General features: G+C 38.2%; 1 protein-coding gene across 2 annotated transcripts in view; it reads right to left on the reverse strand.

The window, feature by feature from the left end:
• Positions 1-20,745, reverse strand: part of TYRO3 (TYRO3 protein tyrosine kinase) — a 76,890-nt gene that overhangs the window by 48,362 nt on the left and 7,783 nt on the right. For both annotated transcript variants that reach the window (XM_026664607.2, XM_026664605.2), the window contains exons 2-4: positions 13,707-13,890; positions 7,689-7,789; positions 315-485 (exon numbers count right to left, since the gene is read on the reverse strand). In XM_026664607.2, coding sequence (XP_026520392.1) covers positions 315-485; positions 7,689-7,789; positions 13,707-13,890 — 456 coding nt within the window. The remainder of the gene's footprint in view (positions 1-314; positions 486-7,688; positions 7,790-13,706; positions 13,891-20,745) is intronic.

The following is a 20,745-nucleotide window of genomic DNA, read 5'->3' on the forward strand; positions in this document are numbered from 1 at the left end:
AAAATAAAAACATTCATACAAGTAATTACAAACAAGAAACAAGAAACATCTTTCCAACAAAATACTGGGATTGGGGAGAGAGAAATGCATCTTTGTTTTTTACCAACTTGCCACTGAGAAATTTTAGAAACCCTTTTTGGCCTTAGGTGAATTCAATTGTATATTGGGTTCTCATTCGTTTTTTCTCTTTTTAACACACTTGAGACACAATTTTACATTGTGTCAGAAACTATTAGTGTTATTTATACCTTTGCCCCATTAGTCACCCTATTCCTTTATGAATAGTTTTTATTTATCATAGAAAGAAGACTTACCTGGCACATTTAGAATGGAGGGAGAGATGTCTGGATGTCCAAGCCTAGAATCACCCATCCACCAGACAATTGTCACTGGCTCAGGTGGTCCTACTGCAGCACAGGCCATCTGGAAAGGCCTACCAGGGATGACTGACTGGTCTTTTGGCTCAACAGTGAAATAGGGAACACCTTGAAGAATAAAATGGAAGACGTTTCCATTTTATGAACTGAAACAGATGCATTTAATTCTTTCTTAGCAATTTAGATGTAACACAAAACACTAACATCTCTTGCTCTCACAGAATATATTCATTTTGATATTTGTGGCCATTTTTGTCACTTTCTCTACAAAAAGAAGACTCCACTGTCATTTGCAAGATCAAACATGTCCTTGTATATTTTGTTACTGAAGGGATAAGTTGATCATTGAATGGGAGAAAGAAAGGAATAATTATTTTGATACATTGCCAGGTAATTTTTGAAACTATCCTAGCCTTTCTTGAAAATCTGGAATGTGACCTATTGACTGCTTGATAGGAAAATGGAATAGAGAGTGGATTTTACTATCTAATCCTTCTTTCAAACAATTAAAAGTGAAATTCCAACTGTTTTTGATTGAAGGAATCAAATAAATATGTTTTGCTGATGAAGGATTAGACTTTTCTCTTTTGTTGTATAAACTATATGATAAGCATTATTCATCGAAAACATTTTACTATGAGCTTAGATGCATATCCGAGAAATAATTAAAAGATACCAACATAACTAGAAGCATGCATCTTAAAAGCACTAAAATAACATGTGTCAAGTTTAGAAACTGTCAGAAATTATACTCCTATTTTGTATTCTGACTCTGAATACCTTTCTTTGGCTACATATTAAAAATGTATTCAGAATATAGCTGGCCCTTATTCTAAAGTAACAAAAAATAATAAAGTCTACAGTGAAGAAAAACAAATACATGTTTGCCCTATAGTGCTTTTCTTGATGCCTTAGTCTATGCTAGATGTTAGAGTAGCTAATTAATCCTAAGTGACTCATGATAACTGAAGGGGAGAAATGGTACCAATGTTGATATATTCATAATAAAACTACATTTATTATGAATGCCTGAGAGAAGATTAAAAATGTGCTTCAATGACAAATATAAACTTTTCTGCCAATCCAAACATTTCATACTCACCAAATACCTGAAAATGTATTTCACATATATTTCAAACTTTAACAGTTTCTTTTCAAAATAGCTTTGAGAAAAATGTAGTTTATATACAAAAAACACAGCTTCTCTCTTGTTTCAAAACACTTAGATATGAGTGGGCGTCCACCTAGCTTTTCCTGTTTGTCTTCAATGTACTCTTTAAGTTTATTTTCAAATATATTTTTATCCATAATTGACTGGTGCTCCCATAAATTATGTAACTTATTAATATATACTTTCTTGACATTTTGAATATGTTTGGATTTATTTTAAATTCTAACCACTTCTTTGCATTTGAAGATAATAACTTTGGACAAACCCATCTACGTTTAGTAATTTTTGTGGGAAGAATGCATAATCTAAACTGCTCGAAATCACTGATACTTACCAGTATATAACTCTGACAGGATTATATCACAAACTGATATTTACACAATGGCAACACTCAGAAAAATAAGCCCCAACAGAGTCCTAACTATGCAGGAATGTTCATTCTTACTTTTAAGTCATTTGACCTCTGATTAGCTGCCTGATCTTAAACAAATATCCCAATCGCTTAAACATTTTCTAAGTGATATCTAAAAACAAGTTGACACAGCTTTTTTCAACTATATAAAATGCTTGCAATATCTTGTGGACATGATACTAAATCAGAGATGAATTTTTTTGATTGATCTCAATGTAACACTCAATATTCACTGAACTATATAGAGTAAGATACAGAAGGATAATTGTAACTAAACAGAGTAAATAGAATAGGATACAGAAGGATGTGGCAAAGTCCAAATCTCCTGGATAAACACAACTGACAATATGACTTTCCTCAGAACTGATTAGAACAGGAACTGCTCCATGGCCAATGAAAAAGGCCCTATCATCAAATGCTATGAGGTAGCATGATTATTATTATTATTACCTTTATTGTCAGAGTACAACATATGTACAATGAGATTGGCTGAGCCTCCCTTTGTGCATCTCCCCCTAACATAACTCACAATGAGGACAGAAGTCCCTAACCCAGTCCCAATCTTATTACGCCATGTGACCTTGTTGTATATCAGGGTTTGAATAAGCAAATCTAAACAATAGGTTAAGCAAGAAGAATGTGGGTGCATCAAGAGAAAAACATCACACCCAAAAAGTTTCTTTCCTCATACCTTACCCACTTCTCTCCTTTTTCTAATTTTTAAGCCACTAATTTCACTTTTAATTTAATACCTGGAAATCAGTGGCAGCTGGCATGCATTAGTTAACCAACCATACTTTAAATGAACACATTTGATCTGTAGGACCCTAAAATATTCAGTTTGTTTCCCAGCAAAAAAATTATATCCTGGGCCAATACACTTTAAAATGATTTTTCATGTTATAAGCACCTGAAAAGATTTTTAAAAAAAAAAAACTAAAAAAAAACCCTTACATGTTAATAAGTTAGTTACTTCATTGTAATGATATAATACAGATTGACGATGATCACAGCTTCAGGGTTCACTCAAGCTCTTTAATATTTTGCATTTAATCATCTAATTTTCTTTATGTCTGTGGGCATAAAGGCTGTGATCATCTCCCAAAGAAACGTTCTAATCATCTAATAAGTCTCATCCTTCTATCCTTTTAATTATGAGAGGACTAACACATAGAGAGAAAGTATCAGAGTTATGAATCATGAACCCCCTGATCTGTCATATTCTCATCAAGATATTCACCAAGTGCCAATTCTAAGATCTGGTGCAAATATATATGAAGCTTGGTAAAATGAACACAAGCTTGCTTCACATAACATGCTAAATCAGGATATGGGTTGTTTTATTTTGGCTTAGCACAATGGCAGCTATTTTGCTGCTTTTGAGGGCTATGTTTCCTTGTTTACCCTTAAACACATTTAATAGTATGTAAATGTGAAGCCATTTATTAAGTTGGCATATCATGTTGAGTTGTTGACTAGTTACTTTCTCTCAGCCCTAGGAAGGAAGCAATGGCAAATTGCTTCTGAAAAAACCTTGCCAAAAAAATGGCAGGGACTTGTCCAGGCAGTAACCAAGAATTGAATGGAAGAAAAAAAAATCATGGTATATGGCTTAATGTCTCATATCACATCAGTAATTACTGTTTATTCAATGAACAATGCAGTAGTTCAACAAATTTAAGATTTAGTACAGAGCTGTTAATATAGCTCTGAACTATATTGGGGGAGGGGGAGGAAAAAACAGATGTCACAGATTCATGGATTGTTTAAATGACATGTCATGACATGAAATTCGGCTGTAAAAGGTTGCAAGTATGAACACTGAGTTTCCTTTCACTGTTCTTCCATTGTAATCTTCTTTCCCAGTCCCACTGATATTCTCAGAGGAAAAAGGCAGTCAAAGAGGCTGTGTCAGCCCCTTCAAACTCCAGACTAGAAGCACCAACCATGAGTACAGTAACTGAGTCGTGCAAGTTTGAATGTATTATTAATCTCTCTGCTTGCCTCTACAATGCTGTTCAAGAAACTAGGGAAGATCCTTTTCGAGACATTAGCCATGCCCCCATTCTTTCTGCAGGCTCAGGTGCCTCTTCTCTGACTGTTGCCTCCTCTGTGGTTCTTCCTCCTCCTCCTCCTCCTCCTGTCTTTCAAGGACATTTTCACAGAACATTATATGTTGTCTGCATCCATTCTCACAAATCCTCAAAGTTTGCTCAGGTACCCCATTATTCCACCACCACCTTTCCAGTGCCCACCAGACTGCAAGCTTCCTCGATTTTTATTTTACTTAGGTTACTTTGAAATAAATATATGAAATGAAAAGCCTGCGAGCTGTAAAGCAAGGTACCAGACTCAAGTATCTTTCATGTTCCCAACTATAACTCCGGATCCCTATAGAAAAAACTGTGCTTTTTTTAGAGATGAAGCTATTTGGCCAGAAAAACAATGGCTGAGGTAAACTAGGACAATGAAAATATCCTGAAGGATTGAAAGAATGTTAGGAAACACCCACAATGGGACTGTTCTCAGTTTGAGAGGGTTCTTCTAATCTGCTATGTATAATCTATGTCAGGGGTCTCCATACTTGGCAACTTTAAGACTTGTGGACTTCAACTCCCAGAATTCCTCCTCCTGTCATTAGCTCAGGAATTCTGGGAGTTGAAGTCCAGAAGTTTTAAACTTGCCAAGTTTGAAGACCCTTGATTTATCTGGTTCAAAGCTAGGGAAATCTCTGCACTACTCTAGTGTTCTCCTGGGGCTGCTTTTCATTTTTAGAAGTTGGAATAGTATTTTAGGACACACATTTGCCATAAGACAACTTAATAATATTCCTTCAGATATTAAATAACTCACAAGGTTGACGTAAGTATTGAGTAATAATTTTAAATGACAGTTTGTTTTGTTTTTGTTCTTAAATAAACAGTTACTCAAAATCCAAATCAAATAGCTCTTTGGCTCTGTTGGCTTTAAACTTGATATATATATTTTTAGTAAAGTAAAAGCAATACTGTTTGACCTTCAGAGTTTAAGTTACGTCAACAGAAGCATTTAGCCATACAATTTTCTGGGGGGGAAATTCTATTTTCTACATTATGTAAAATATTTACAGGATAGAAATGCAACCCGAGAAAACACCTCAGAGAAGATCCTCCCTAGTTCTCATGAAAATAAAGGGAAGGAAGGGGTAAGCATTGAGACTTATAAAATGCCACTACTATATACCTACATAAAAGAGCCTTGGCATGCATAACATTGGTTTCCTAGGTTGGTCTACCTTTAAGAGCTGACATCTATAGTCAGAATTCTCCTTTCCCTTCTGACACTAAAGACAACTGTTTCCTTTTTAGGCTAGGAAAGGAGAAGGAAGATAGGGATTGTGCTAAAGAGAGGATGTTTGGAGGAGGAGTAGCCCAGGGTATGGCTGGGTAGCCTGGCAGCTTCAATTGTACAAAGATGTGCTTACGTGACATCAGGGTTTATATATATCTGTGCATGCATCTCTTTCTCTCTCTCTCTCTTTCTCTCTCTCTCCCTCCCTTCCTCCTTCTCTCTCTCTCCCAGTTTCTCCTGTGGTCTCTTTTCTTAAAATGACGCCTAGCCTCTTTCTCCCCCCCACCCTCACCCTTTTATTATAAACTCCAAAAGATAATAAGGAAAAGCAGAGGCTTCCTTGTTCCCCATGTGGCTGATACAGCTCATGCAACCTTCCTGTATCAGTTCTTTTTGCTTACCGCCACTGAAGATCTCATTATTTTTTTCCAGAAGAAGGATAGGAGAAAAACAACAACAACGGTATTGCAAGTATTTTTGTGCCAAAAATTTTTTTTAAAATATCTAAAGAGCATGGTACTCTGAGCCCATGCTGGGACTCTGATTCAGCCATGAGTCAGAACAGCAAGCGTTGCTTGCTGCATTAGAATGTAGCTCTGCCGCAGAATCCTTTTTAGTTATTATACAAGCTGACACTGATAGCATGGTCAGGTCCAGGGCCATAATTATGGCCCATACAGATCCTCCCAAGGTAAGCTAAAGGAAGCCACCCATCCTTTATGAATCATGTAAGTTTGGGCTTCAAAGATGTATAGTTACCGAGGCCAAAGGCTCTTTAATATGTCCTCCGTCCAATCTGCATAAACTACCAAGTACCCATCTAAACAGAAGTAAGGAAGGAATAAAACCCTATATGCTACTCCCACACAGTTTCCCTACAGTTAAAAGCACTGGTGCATTAATAAGCAGCTAAGATCCTATTACATTCAACCAAATATCAAAATATAGATTATTTTAAAATGTAAGCAATGATATCAGGAGACAAAAACCCTACAACCATTAAAAGTTAACATGCTGTAAGATACCATAGGAGAGATTTAATCAGAGCCTCCAGCAGACAATCTCCCTCCTATATCACCAGTCCTCTGGTTCGTGAGCCAGCCAAGCAGACTGCAGCGTTTACTTATAAGAACACTCTACCCAAACCATTTTTCCTTAGTTTTAGCTTGCCTGACTTTATCTAGCATTAATCCTCCAGCCCAGTTTTCTGCTAAGCTTCATCCTCTGTCTCTTTGACTGTGATCTACCAAAACTAATGTTGGACTCCAACTTCTGCCTGATCACAGCTTATTGACCTTTGAACACATCCCTAGCTTGTGTTTAACCAGTCTCCTGCCTCTCCTTAATCTGATTAACTTTTCTCTGTAATTGACTGGGACCCTCTGGAATTTCCTAACAAAGCTAAGTCCTAGATTTGAAATCAATGCCACTGGCAATAGTATATGATCTCCAGGGGTGAAATTCAAAATTTTTCCCTACTGGCTCTATGGGCGTGACTGTGGGCGTGGCTTGGTATATTTGGTGTAATAGTAATAGCAACCAGGGACGATTCAAATTGTCCCTACCACCTTTCCCGAGGTGGGCCAAGGTGGTTGAATTTCACCCCTGATGATCTCCCTTTTCCCCTATTTTCATAACATATATCTAAGACCTAAAACAGAGAAGGACATCAATCTCTCCTCACTCACAAGCGGCAAATCAATGTCTTGAAAAATTATCTGGACCTTTTTCCACAATTGATACGATCACCAATATACTCATATCATTATTCTATTGCAGGGGTGTCAAATTCCGGCTCACGGGGAGGGGTTAGATCTGGCCCATGAAATAGTGAAGGACCGGCCCATGGTTCCTCTGCCAGTGAAAAAGGAGCTCGGGGTCCCTGGCTCCGTTTTCGCTGGCAGAGGGCTGCAGGAGGATACCCCCAGGCTCGCCCGAGCTACCACAAGTGCCCCCGACATGAATGATGCCAAGCTCGCCACGCCCACCCTGGCCACGCCCACCCTGGCCACGCCCATCTGGCCCTCCGAAGTCAAACACAACCCTGAGGCAGCCCTCAATACAACTGAGATTGACACCCCTGTTCTATTGTGAAGACATAGGCGGACAGTCACATTCTAGCAATTTCCTAGGCACAATTTCAAATGCAAGTCTGGAAACAGCCTTGGAAATGCTCCACGTCACCTGTACTACCAAAGATTGCAAAAATTATGTAATAGTCTACAGCTACTCCCTTCCACCAACTTGGGTCTTTACTGGCTCATTATGAGAATATTTTTGTTTTGGTGATAGTTGCACAGACCCTGGAAATGGGCTAACGTCAATCACGGCAACCTCCTCTCACAGTTTACAATAATCACAACTGCCCCAGACAGAAGTCAGCAACATGACCCCTTACCTTCCACAATAAGCCATACATGCTGTGATTCCTCTTTCTTCCCATTGGTCTCCACTTGGCACCAGTATTTTCCAGAATCTGTCCGATCTACAGACTTCAAGCTAGAAAGTTGAAAGGGGAATATAAAATGGTAAATAATACTGTATACAAACAAACAGGTGTGGATATAAAATATCTCTTAATTTTTTTGTTTTTCCAGAAATTTTTAAATTTGTCACAAATTGAATAGTGCAGTCTTTTTAGTGTTATTGTTTTCCTCACCCTGAACATTTTAAAAAGGAGGAAAGGGAACTGCATCAATGAAATCAATGAAACATTTTGTTATGTGTGTGCCTTCATGTCAGTTTTGACTCTTGGCAATTGTCCGGCCTAGGCCTTGTAGTTTTCTTGGCAAAATTTCAGAAATAGTTTGTCATTGCTTGACAACTAGGGCTGTGAGAAAATGATTGGCCCTTGATCATCCACTTGGCTAAGACAGGACTAGCTCATGGTCTCCTAGTTTCTAGTTTGATGCCTTAGCTACTACATTAAACAGGATCTCAAAATGATATCTAGTCAATTACTATTTCCTCTGACTAGCAGATCCTACCTGGAAGACATTCCCAGGCTAGCCGTATAGACTAAAATTGCTAAGGATTAAACTTGGGATCATTTTGCAAATAAGATGTATATCATTAAATTGATCCAATAACATTGTAAGCTGCCCAGAATATGGGGCGGTAGCAGGACTAAAAATTAATAAAGATAAAACAAAAGTAATAACCAAAAACTTGATAGAAAGTTAAAAAAAAACAATTGGAAAGGAAATTGGGATTACAAAGTATCAAAAAACTTAAATATCTAGGAATTTGGTCAACAGGAAGATGCTCTTCCATAAAAGAGGATAACTATATGAAATTACTTTCACAGATAAAGAAAGATCTGGTCAATTGGGGAAAATTACAACTATCACTATTAGGCCGAATAGCGGCCATAAAAATGAACATACTACCGAAGCTATTATACTATTTTCAAACAATACCTATAAAATTGGATAAGAATTTTTCAGGAATTAGATAGGACGGTAATGAAATTTATATGGATGGGGGAAAAAGCATGAATAAAATTGAAAACATTACAAGATAGTAGAACCAGAGGTGGCCTTGGACTCCCAAAATGGGAAACATATTATCAAGCAGCAATTTTACTATGGGTTAAGGAGTGGATAAACTTAAAAAATAAAAGAATTTTGGTGATAGAAGGTCATGACCTCCAAATTGGGTGACATGCCTTTCTACGGGATAAAAAGAATAAGATCCACTCCTATTTCCATAGACATTTGATAAGGGACTCATTTTTACAAACATGGGAGAAAATAAAAAAAGCATTATTTGAAAAGACCAAACTGAATCTCACCTATGGAAGCTATATTATATCCAAATACAAGGGACATTAAAAAAATGATTAGATATAAAGAATTGGTAGATGAACGGGGGGAATTAAAAACACTGGATAAACTAAAAGAACAAGGGATAATATTAGACTGGTGGGTATATTTGCAAATTCAAACTAAATTTAAGAATGATATAAAGGAGCTAGGGATAGATAAAGATTTACAAAAATGGGAGCAAATCTTGACAGGCAAGGATATAAAATTCATAACACAAACATATAATTATTTACTGGAGGTAGAACAAGAGGAGGAAATTGTTAAGGGACCAATGATTTCCTGGGCAAGAAATGTGGATCATAATATAAATTTGGATGAGTGGGAAAAGACTTGGACCGAGAACTGGAAGCTGACTTTGTCGACGGCATTCAAAGAAAATCAATATAAAATGTTTTGTAGATGGCACTTAGCGCTGGCACGACTGGCGAAAATGTATTCAACCTTGAAACCAGAATGCTGGAAGTGTAAACAAAAGAAATGAACGTTTTTCCATATGTGGTGGCAATGTATAGAGGTCAAAAAATACTGGAAGAAAATACAGAGATGGCTTTTTGAGATTACAAAATATAAATTGAATTTGGAACCCGAAACGTTTTTATTAGGTATGATCAAAGGGAATTTGAGTAAGGAGAAAAGATACCTTATTGTACACATCTTAACTGCAGCAAGAATCACGTCAGCACAAAATTGGAAGAGTGATAAAATACCACCAGGTGAAATTGTGATTCAAAAAATAATGGACTGTGCTGAACTACATAAATTCACTATGGAACTGAAAGGCAAAGAGGATCGAGAATACTATGAGACATGGGAGAGGTGGTACAAATGGGTGAAGGATAAGGATAAAAATAATGTATAGTCACAAAATAAGAAACATGTATATACAATGACACAATAACTGTTAATGGAAATGAGATTTTTGTATTTTTTGTTTTTAAAGAATAATTTAAAAAAAAAAAAACATTGTAAGCTGCCCAGAGTCACCTTGAGATGACAAACAGATTCCCCTTCAGATGGTTTCACCTAAAAATGTTTCTGTGAATAGATCACGAAGCAAGAACTACGTTGTAGAACAGCCTTCCCTAACACAGCTTCCAAGTGCTAGCTATGCTGGCCAGATATTATGGGATCCTAAAACATCTAGAGAACATCTGGTTGGAAAAATTTTCTCTTGAAACAAAAACCCTGCAAAGAATGAAGTGAAAGAAATATTTTTTTTTCTCAAAAGGGTTTTTAAAAAATTGGCACCGATGGAAGATAAGTAATACTCTAGGATAACTACCCACGTGAATGAACTGTGCAATTCCTGTCTGAAGGTTTTGAGAGAGTTAAATCACTCACTGGTTCCAGGAAGTCTAATGCTGCCAAACGATTCAGCCCTAAACCTGAAGTTTGGAAATAGGCACAGATTGCAAATAATGTTTATTTTACAAGAGTGAAGAGGACAGAGCAAATGTTCCTTCATAAAAGAAATTACTTAAGGATCTGTGATTTTTTTTGACCTTACTCAGCATAGCTCAAATTTAATAAGTCTCCTAACAAACTAATCATTTTCTCATCAGAAGAAAGGGAAATATCATAATGCCTTTGGGAGTATAACTCACTTCACTGGGATGTGGTATAGCCATGGATGCCCGCAGGAGAGGTAAGGCGGGTGAGGCAAGGCAATAAATGATGAAGCATGCATGATGATGTCATCATGCAAACACTGTGATTTATATACTTGCCTCAGATGTCAGGTAAATAATAATGACATTTAGGAAAAGCTTCACTAGCATCCTTTCAATTTGTTGTAGAAGTTATTAGGAGAGACATCTTAAAAACCTGATCCAAGAGAGATATTCTACCCCCAGCTATTAATTCACATGGTAATATATATCATCTTTTCCCTAGGAGCTCAGGTTGATTTTCATGGGCACCTTCATTTTACCCCGCCACAATAATTCAGTAAAGCAGACTGAGAGTAAGTGAGTGGTCCAAAAAAAAAAAATGTGCCAGAATTTCCATGATTGAGGAGGGGTTTGGATCTGAATCTCCCCAGTCCAATGCCATATCCACCACTTGTCACTCATTCTTAAAATGATCAAAGTTTCAGCTAGTGACAGCATCCAGTTTTGTGATAACTCAGCTCATATTCTGGACATGAAGACGGGAAGTGTACTTTCATATTTAGGTTTCTCTGATTTTCCTATTAATTTGCTGTCTGCCCTGACCTGTCCACCAAAATTGACTTCTCCTTTCATACACTATTATTCAACCAACGTAACCTGAAGTTTCCAATGCAGGCTGTCGTTAGGATTGCCTGAGGTGCAAACATGAATGCTTGTCACTGTAGAACACTGAAATATTAATTTCCTGCAAACACTGAGATATCAATTTCATTACAGAAGCACAATAAAATTTCAAGGGCTCTGCTGACAATTTACAAATCTCCAGAAACTATTTATTCAGAAGGCCCCAAAGGGATTATTTGCAGAGAGCTTCTTCCCAAGTATGTCTGGCAAAAGCACCATGAAAATGAGTTCAGCTTTTTTTAAATACACATACACTGAAGCACACTAAGCGTCTTTTCTACGTCTTATAATCAACTGACCAAAGTATTGCATCCTTGGCTTAAAGTAAATGATGGAGTAAATACTCTGGAACATTGCTTGTGGGAGATGACTAAGGCTTGGTTTGTATGACACATCTTTTTCTCTCAGCAGATCCCAGATTTGATCTAGGAAGTAGAGGCTGAATTAAATTCTCTCCTTTTAATCAAAGTCAAGGAGAAAAGAATGTGAAGGGGGAAAAAAACAATGTCAAGGAAATGTTTAATTATATCTCAGAAATTAACCATCTAGTTTTGTTGCAGAGCTTAGGGGAACAAATATATACAGTATATAAAAGTAGTATAGAGCTTTCTTTATCTTCAAAAGCTATCATTAACAATGCTGGAAACAAAAACCATGACAGGGGAAAAAGTTCTCTCTGGATAAAATGACAACTACAAGTTCAACAGAAATCTTTGGGGACTAATACAATATAGGCTGATAGTTCTCTTTAATGCCAATCTTAGAGATTTTTTTCTGGATTCCTTAGCTAGCAAAGCTAAGAGGTTCGGAATGGACAATCCAGTGTCAATTTGCATTCTTGCATTGGAATATTCTGCCTCTCTATTACTTATAAAAATGACCCCTTATTTTATCTATGAACCCAGGATATAGAAAGCAAGACCACTGGTTAAAAAAACTCACTACCAGGTACACAAAGTAAGTAGCAGCAACCACCTAACTAGGCCTGGTTAGAACTCGGATAGGAGACTGCCAGGAAGACTGCTGTGCTTAGACAAACTGGGAAATTAAAAAGTAGCGCCAGAGAGAAGAGCATGCAAAGCTGAATTTCTACTGTTGCCAAGAAAACTGCACCTATATATCCACCTTTATCTTTATTTTCAAGTATTTGCAAAATGTATTCTGCTTCCAGTGATTGCAATAGTTATGCACAGGTACAAATTTGTTACCAGGTACCCACCAAACCTTCTACCTTATCCACACATTTTTGTTTCTTCCTTTCTTGAATTCCTGCAGGTGCCATCAAGAAATTCTAATAAATAAAAGGATGTGTGGTACAGAAAATAAAAAGATTGTGTGGTTGAGAGACAGATGGATGGTACCATGCAGATTTACCGGTTGGATGTATAGTTGGACGTATTTCAAATGGGCTTTTTAAGACCAGGTTGCAAAAATAGTTTTCCTTAGGCCACAAAGATGAATAAAATCTCTAAAAGCTCCCTTTTTGCAGGTCCAAGGGGATCTGCAGTGTGCGTGTTTGTGTGTGTCGCAAAAGTCATAATGGCAGTAGCAGCCATGCAATCAAAGCTCTGTGGGTTGTAGCTATCTTCTTGACTTTTCTGATATCTCCCCTTCTCTTGGGTGCCCTAATATGTCCCTGGAGTCCCTCTACTATAATTTTGAAGAACAGTAATATCATTTACCATTATTTTGCTACAGGCACAAATCCCCTAAAATAAGCTTAACAAACCAACAAAAAACAAAGAGGCTTTCCTCTCCTACAACAAACGAAGAAATTGAAAATCCATCCTTCTCATCCCACTTTACGGTAGTTTTGTCCCTCCAAAATGCAGTCCATAAAAGCCCACTTTTGCCTACAGCAAATCATTCTCCCTCAAGCTCAGGTTGCAATATTGGAGGGAGGGGGCAATTATATTGAAATTGTTCAACATGTTTAGGATTTGTTATAAGGATTGCTACTAAATAATGAGCGTAGAGTGCCTTAAGCATTTCAATATTACCCGTATGCACAATGTTATAAACCATTAGCAACAAAAATAGGGAAAGAACTAGAAAGCATAAAAAGTTTAGATCAGTGCTTGTCCACCTCAGCAACTTCAAGATGCGCCAAGTTCAGCTTCCAGAATTCCATACTGGATGGGAAAGTCCACCCATTTTAAGAGTTACAGAGTTTGAGAAACACTGGCTTAGATTCAGGAGAAAAATTCCACAGAACAGGGCAAAATAAATTAATCTTTAATATTAGCATTCATCATACATTGATCTAGCCTATCCTGTTCTATATGTCATTCTTACCTGAGGAAGCCTATCCAGTGTTCTTCATTTACTGGAATGTATACCTGGTCTATACCCTGCACCACAGCTCCATCTTTGATCCACAGCATCTCTGGTTCTTCCATTCCCTCCAGGCTGCAGTTCAGCTTCACTGGCTGCCCCTGAGACACGGTCAGTTTGATTGGTATTCCAACCCTTTTTGCTTCTGGAAAGAAGAAAGGAAACTCCCACCCATCCTTGCTCCCAGGTAGGGGAGGAAGGAGGACGGGAGTACAGCAGATCAATCAAGGTTCCTGATCTATAGGGCAGGGGTCACCAACCTTTTGGACCTCGGGGACCACCAAACTCATAATTTTAAATCCGGTGGACCAGAGACCCTGGGAAAATCCCCCAAAAAGTCTGTAGGAAAAGTCCCTACCCCATTTTCCTACCGATCAATCATTCTTTATTTGGGTTCACAGGATACCGTCTCCAGCTCCGTTCTCGGGGGGGGAGGGGGGAGACTTTTGGCTTCATGCAAGGAAAACAGCAGTAACAGCAGAAGTCTTTCTTTCTCTCCCCCAAACTCTGCCAGAAATGAGTCTTTGTGAGACTTGTCGCACTGGCGCAGCCTCTTGGAGCAGGATATCTTGCAGGGTCCCAAAGACTCATTTCTGGTGGAATTTGGGGAGAGAAAGAAAGACTTTTCCTGCTTTCTTTGTGTGTAGCCCGAAGCAGAAGAAGAAAGAAGCAGAAAGAAGCAGCCCAGTGCCAGGCGAAGTGCATGGGGTGAGTGAGGCAAGTTCCCCCCTCCCTCTCCACCTCCTCCCCTCACTATCTTGTGTTGTTTGCAATGCAAGCGACACAAGCCTTGCGTTCCTGTGGGCCATGTGGGCGGCACAGCCTTGTGTTCCCGCACAGCCTGGATTAATTGCTTTGGGGGTGTGCTTTGGGGTGACATTTCTCTGCGGACCACCAAAATTTTCTCATGGACCACCAGTGGTCCCCGGCCCACTGGTTGGCGACCACTGCTATAGGGTGATACAGTTGAAGAACTAAATGCACAACCACTTCAACGCACCTCATCTGAAGCTTTATATATGGATAATTACAGGATATGAACACTGAATTTCCAGTTAGGAAATATTGTAGCAAAGGAGAATAAAAGTATGCAGGACTTCTGCAACAATGTGCTCATTTGGAAATCAGCAGGGTGAAGACCAGTAGCAATTTTTCAGCAGTACACGCAGATGAATTAGGTATCCTTGCAACACTGCATGGCTCATGCTTTTGAAAGAATTATTCTCAGAACAATCGTACAATTCCACCTAAATTCCCTCTGGATGCTTTTTGATTCCCAGATAATATTCATTACTTTAAAGAAAGTACAACTCTGAACTATTCCTATGGGGAGTAAAAAAATAATTCACATAGGGGTTCATTCAGTTCACAGCTTCTCTTAATTGCAAAAGCTTCTGAACTATGTGAAAACTCTATGGATGGAAAAGCATGATTGAATGTTTAGCCCTGAAAGGAAACCAACTACTTTCAGAACGTCTCTCTCTCTCTCTCTCTTTCTCTCCTTTTCTCTTCCCTTTTCCCCCATGTGTGGTGCAGAATTAGTTGAACCAGTAGCCAGGCAACCCGCAAACTTAGGATACATGCCAAATGCTGATCTCATCTCTCTTTTGGAAAGGTGTCACTAATTCATTTGCAGATTGTGATATTTTTTTCTGTTGGAATAAATGTATTCTTCAGGATATGTTTTAGGCCCATCAGACACTTTTAATGTCAGTAGATGAGACCATGAGCAGTTAGTTATAAGGAAGACTTTTAACAGACCAGATATTGATATACTGCAAGGAGCAAAATAAACTAGAGGATAACTAAGCTTCAAGACAGAAGAGATTTCAGTCACTAGACTATTGCCTGTCAGTATTATTACATCCTTGATAGCTTTATATTATCTTGGTAACTTTTGGAACCATTTTGTATAAGGAGGTATAACTAAGCAATGTTAATCTTTTTTAGATACTTCAGGCTTGCTAATGGAAAAAAATATACCATGATAGATAATGATGATGATAACAATAGGTTTTGAAAATAAATATTATACTCATGATCACTCAATCTGTTTCAGAATGCAGATCAATTATTCTGTATTTGCCTTTGCAAACCAAAACTCTATTTAGGACTAAGCAAATATAAGTTGATTTATCACTTTGTGTTTATTATTCAGTGTGCTCTACATGATACATGGCACTGTATCTGAAGATCACCCAAAGACCAGCCCAAATCTGTTGGTTCAGAATGTAATTGGCCAGTCAGATACCATTGGTTTAATCTGTGCTGCTGACAGATTTATGAATATAGCACAGCAGGACTGTTGTTAACCTAAAAAGGCCTCCAAAGCTTGGTTCTGGAATATCATAGAGTCTGTCTACTTTAAGGAGAATCTCTTTGTCCTATGCAGTCTTTTTAGAGGGAGAAACTTTGGGTTCTTGTACTGTGACAGATCTGAGGAACATGGCAGGAGCCCTTCCATTGCTAAGTTTAAAAAAAACAAAAAATTATTGAATTGGCCTTCTGAATATTAGGAATGTTTGGGCTGCAGGATTTGGATTATGGGTGTATACATAACTTTTGTAGGTACATAATTTTATCTTGTTTTAATTTTAATTATGATTATAAACATTATTACTTGTTTTTATTATGTTTTCTATCTTGGCTAAACTGCACAAAGACCTGGGATGGAATGGTACAGAAATGTGTATATAAACAAATAAATAAACTAGGCTTGAATTTTTGAACTGAAGGATGGCTCAAAGATATTTTAAATAATAACCAGCCAGAGACTGTAGGTGTTTTATGAAATTACTCTTGTGAATTTTCATAGCTCCAGTTCCATTTTTCTTTGATATAGCAATACTTTTAAAAAGCAAACGCTTATTTCCGGCTTTCTCCATAAAAGCAGCCATCTTCTTCTTCTTCCTAGTGCAGAGGTGACAAACTCAAGGCCTGGAGGCCGGATCTGCCCTGGAAACAGCGAAAACTGGCCCACGGTGCCTCTGCCAGTGAAAATGGATCTTGGGAGGGCCTCCCAAGCTCCGTTTTCATTGGCAGAGGATTGCAGGAGGCTGTTACAGCCAAAAATGGAGCTCACAAAGGCCGTGGGTGGCACTCCCAAGCTCCGTTTTCACTGGCAGAAGACTGCAGGAGGCTGTTGCAGCCGAAAATGCAGCTCGGGAGCCCGTTTTCACTTGCCCCCAACATGAGTGACTGAGCTGGCCACGCCCACCTGGCCCCCTAAGGTCAAACACAACCCTCATGTGGCCCTCAATGAAATCAGGTGACACTCCTGTCCTAGCGTATTCTCACAGGTGTAGGGTCCGCTTTTTGGATCATGCAATCTGATCAACGTGAATGTACATCTAAATTTAATGGTGTTTAAGAGATTTAATTAAACCTACTGGATAGCTCCAGCTATTTCAGCATTTATGGGAATGAGCAGGCCAAACAAAGCCAGAGTCACCCAACTTGCTTGACAAACTTATGTCAACTACGTTTCAAAAAATCCAAATGATTATGACTCCAAACCATCTAGCAGTGCATAGTTATTAACATGCTCCAAATAAATTCCACAATTGTATCAGGCGGAATGGTAAGTCTTAGAATCAATCCAACTGCCCTTGGAATAATGGAGAAGAAATAATTACATAGATATAATGTTATCTTTGCACTAGTGGAATTCCATTAACAGAAAAATATAGAATACAGAATAACAGAATTGGAAGGGACCTTGGATGTCTTGGATGGCAATCCCTGGGCCATAGCCTACTCAAAACCAGGCGCCCCGAGCAGTGGACCGGTAGACATGCACACGCACAGATCGACTCACACAAGTGGCAGCCTGGTTCCCTTCTCACCCACAAAGTTGAGGGCATCTGTTCCAGTCTAACCCCCTGCTTAAGCAGGAGACTATATGATTCTGGACAAATGGCTTTTCTTCTTTAAAACTTCCAGTGATGGAGCACTCACAACTTCTCTCTTTGATAAGCTTCCATCCATTACTTCTTCTCCTGCCCTCAAGGGGAATAGGTTGACCTCCTCCTCTCTGTAACAGCCCCTCAAATCAGGGGTGGAATTCAAGTGGTATTACTACCAGTTCGGTGATTACGTTTTGTGCCTGTGTGTAAAAAAAAACTTAAGCTGTGCTGCCCAGACAGCTGGAAAGCGCTGCGTGCAGGTGTGCAGCATTTGAAAAGCCTTTCCCCCCCCCCCCTGCTTTTTCAACCTCAGCTGTGCCGCGCAAAGCAGCTGAAGTTGAAAAAGCGGGAAATAAAGGACAGGTAAGAGCCTGGGCAGGCAGGTGGGCCAAGCAGCAGCAAAACACAGAACCGGTTCTGTGTCTGCTGCTCTTCAGAGCTACCGGTTCTATAGAGCCGGACAGCATCCCACCCCTGCCACAAATATTGGAAGACTGCTATCATGTGACCTTTAGTCCCTCCCTTTGTTAGACATATCCAGTTCCTGCAGCTTCCTCGTTCATTGTACATAAACTCAGTGGAGTCTGAATGATAAGAAGAAACATTAGAACCCACTATTCACACAATGGGCAGCCATGTCTCCAATAACTAGATAGTGTTAGTCCTGCAAAAAAGTGGTAAAACATGGCTGTGTATTTTTGTTAATTGAGAACTCTACATATCTGTCTTCTTGCCTTATCTCAAGAATCGTAAAGAAGAAGAGATTTACAAACATCTCCATAGCAAGTAGTGGTTGGTTTCCAAATGACAAGCTGAGCCATGGCGCCCCATTCAGATCTTAATGGTAGTAACAAAGTAAAAGAAACAAGACTTATAATAAACCAGAAGGTACTTCATGGTTCAAATCACATCGCTACATGTGCCAACGAACAAACGCACATTCTATTCTACCTACTGCTTCTCTTAGTGAAACGACTATGACAATTCTTCTTTCCTAGATCAAAGCCAAAGCACACAGTGCAAAATGTGAGAATTGAACCTGCATTTCACTGATCTCCTAGAAAGCAGACATTACATCTGTCAGTATATTCATAAGGCACCTCTACAAAACATTCATCTACCAATGATAAACTAGCAATTGCACTCATTGAGGCATAATATTGACTGACAGAGTACACCATGCTAAGCTACGATTTACTTTTTTAAAAAAACATAAATAGTTCTGTTCATGTAATATGCTTTTCAGATCAACAGGAGAAGCCCTGTTGAAGATAATCCTTCTGCGAGGAGCTTTACTACAGTATATGATATGCAGAAAAGGGCTTTCTCTGAAGTAGCTCCTGGAATGTACAAAACATCCTTAGGAACATGTACTTCCATTCTCCTGCTATTTAAGAAATAAACGCTCTCATGGGTTGGTTGTTTCATTATCCAACCAGGTAACGTCATGCTGTGCAAGTCAATGTAGAGATTGCTGCCCATTTATATACAGTAGCGTGCCCTACCAGTTTTCTTTTATTATTATTAATATTTTTATTGAAAGTTTTATAACAAGCATAAAAGCTAACACAAACTAATAAAAGGCAAAAGCAAAAAAGAGAGACAAGAAAAACAAAGATCAACTTGAAGAAAGAATAAAAAGAAATAGAAGCTTCCAATTTCCTTTTCAAATATAAGTACAATATATAAACAAATGTAAGTACAATTACAAAATTACTTCTTATTCTATGGTTACAAAAGAAACTCTTTCCTATTACCCATCTTTTTTAATAATTGAAACTAGAAATAACAATAGCACTTAGATCTATATACAGCTTCATAATGCTGAGAGGTTTACAGAGTCAGCATACTGCCCCCAGCAATCTGGGTCTTCATTTTACTGACCTGGGAAGCATGGAAAACTGAGAAAACCTTGAGCTGGTCAGGAATGAACTCCTGGCTGTGGGCAGAGTACTAAATAACAAATTATAAGTGCATTTTTTCCGTTTTTAATGTAAAAAGTCTCTAAAAGCTTACAAATCAACCATAAATATAGACATTGCTTCTTCTCTAATCAAAGATGTTAATTTAACTATCACCACAAGTTCCATCATCTTCACCAACTGTTCCTCCATTGTGGGTATTATTGAACCTTTCCACTTTTGAGCATACAATAATTTTATTCAGTTGTCATATATAAAAACAAAGTTCCATGACTTTTTCTAGTTGCTTGTCCATTAGTTCCAAAAGAAAAGACTCTGCTTTCAACTATATTTTAACCTTTCTAATCTTCCGAATTAATATATCTATTTGTATCCATTTTTAACGGTTTTTTTAACATGTCCACCAGGCATGATGAAATAATAAAATTCATAATATTCATATTTCCAGCAAAGATTTGAAGCACGTTTTTATATTTTAGACAATTTCTTTGGTGACAAATAACTATGATACATTATTTTATAAACATTCTCTTTAATACTAGACCATAATGTAAATCCTTTCAACCACGTATTTTCCCATTGATCTATATGCATTTTAGAGCCATTTTTTTACCCATTTTATTATGCATTCTTTCACTTGTTCTTCTCTCATATTTCAGCCAATGTTTATACATTTTAGCAATAACTTGTTCATCATTAGTAAATAATTCTATTCCAAACTTGGTATTACTTTTTTAAAACCCATAAAGTCTTTTATCCACTTTAAATGTTTCTGTTAATTTTACATAAGAAAACCATTGATAACAGCTTCCAGTATCAAATATTCTTTTGATTTCATTTTATAATCTCCTTGAGAGAAATTCTAATACACTGTAATCAGTGGTGGGATTCAAAACTTTTTACTACCGGTTCTGTGGGTGTGGCTTGGTGGGCGTGGCAGGGGAAGGATATTGTAAAATCTCCATTCCCTCCCCATCCCACTAACCTGCTTTCCAGCTCCATTCTCCTGTGCAGGGCAACAAAAGAAGACCCAGCCAATCAGCTGGGACTCGGGAAGCAGCGAATAGATGGGGACGGGGCCAGTCAGAGGTGGTATCTGCTGGTTCTCCGAACTACTCAAAATTTCCGCTACTGGTCAGAACCTGCTGAATATCACCTCTGATTGTAATAAGT

Source organism: Notechis scutatus, chromosome 1 (genome assembly GCF_049901735.1).
Source record: "Notechis scutatus isolate UNSWTSFEM ecotype Mainland chromosome 1, rNotScu1.2, whole genome shotgun sequence".
Classification (NCBI taxonomy): Eukaryota; Metazoa; Chordata; class Lepidosauria; order Squamata; family Elapidae; genus Notechis; species Notechis scutatus.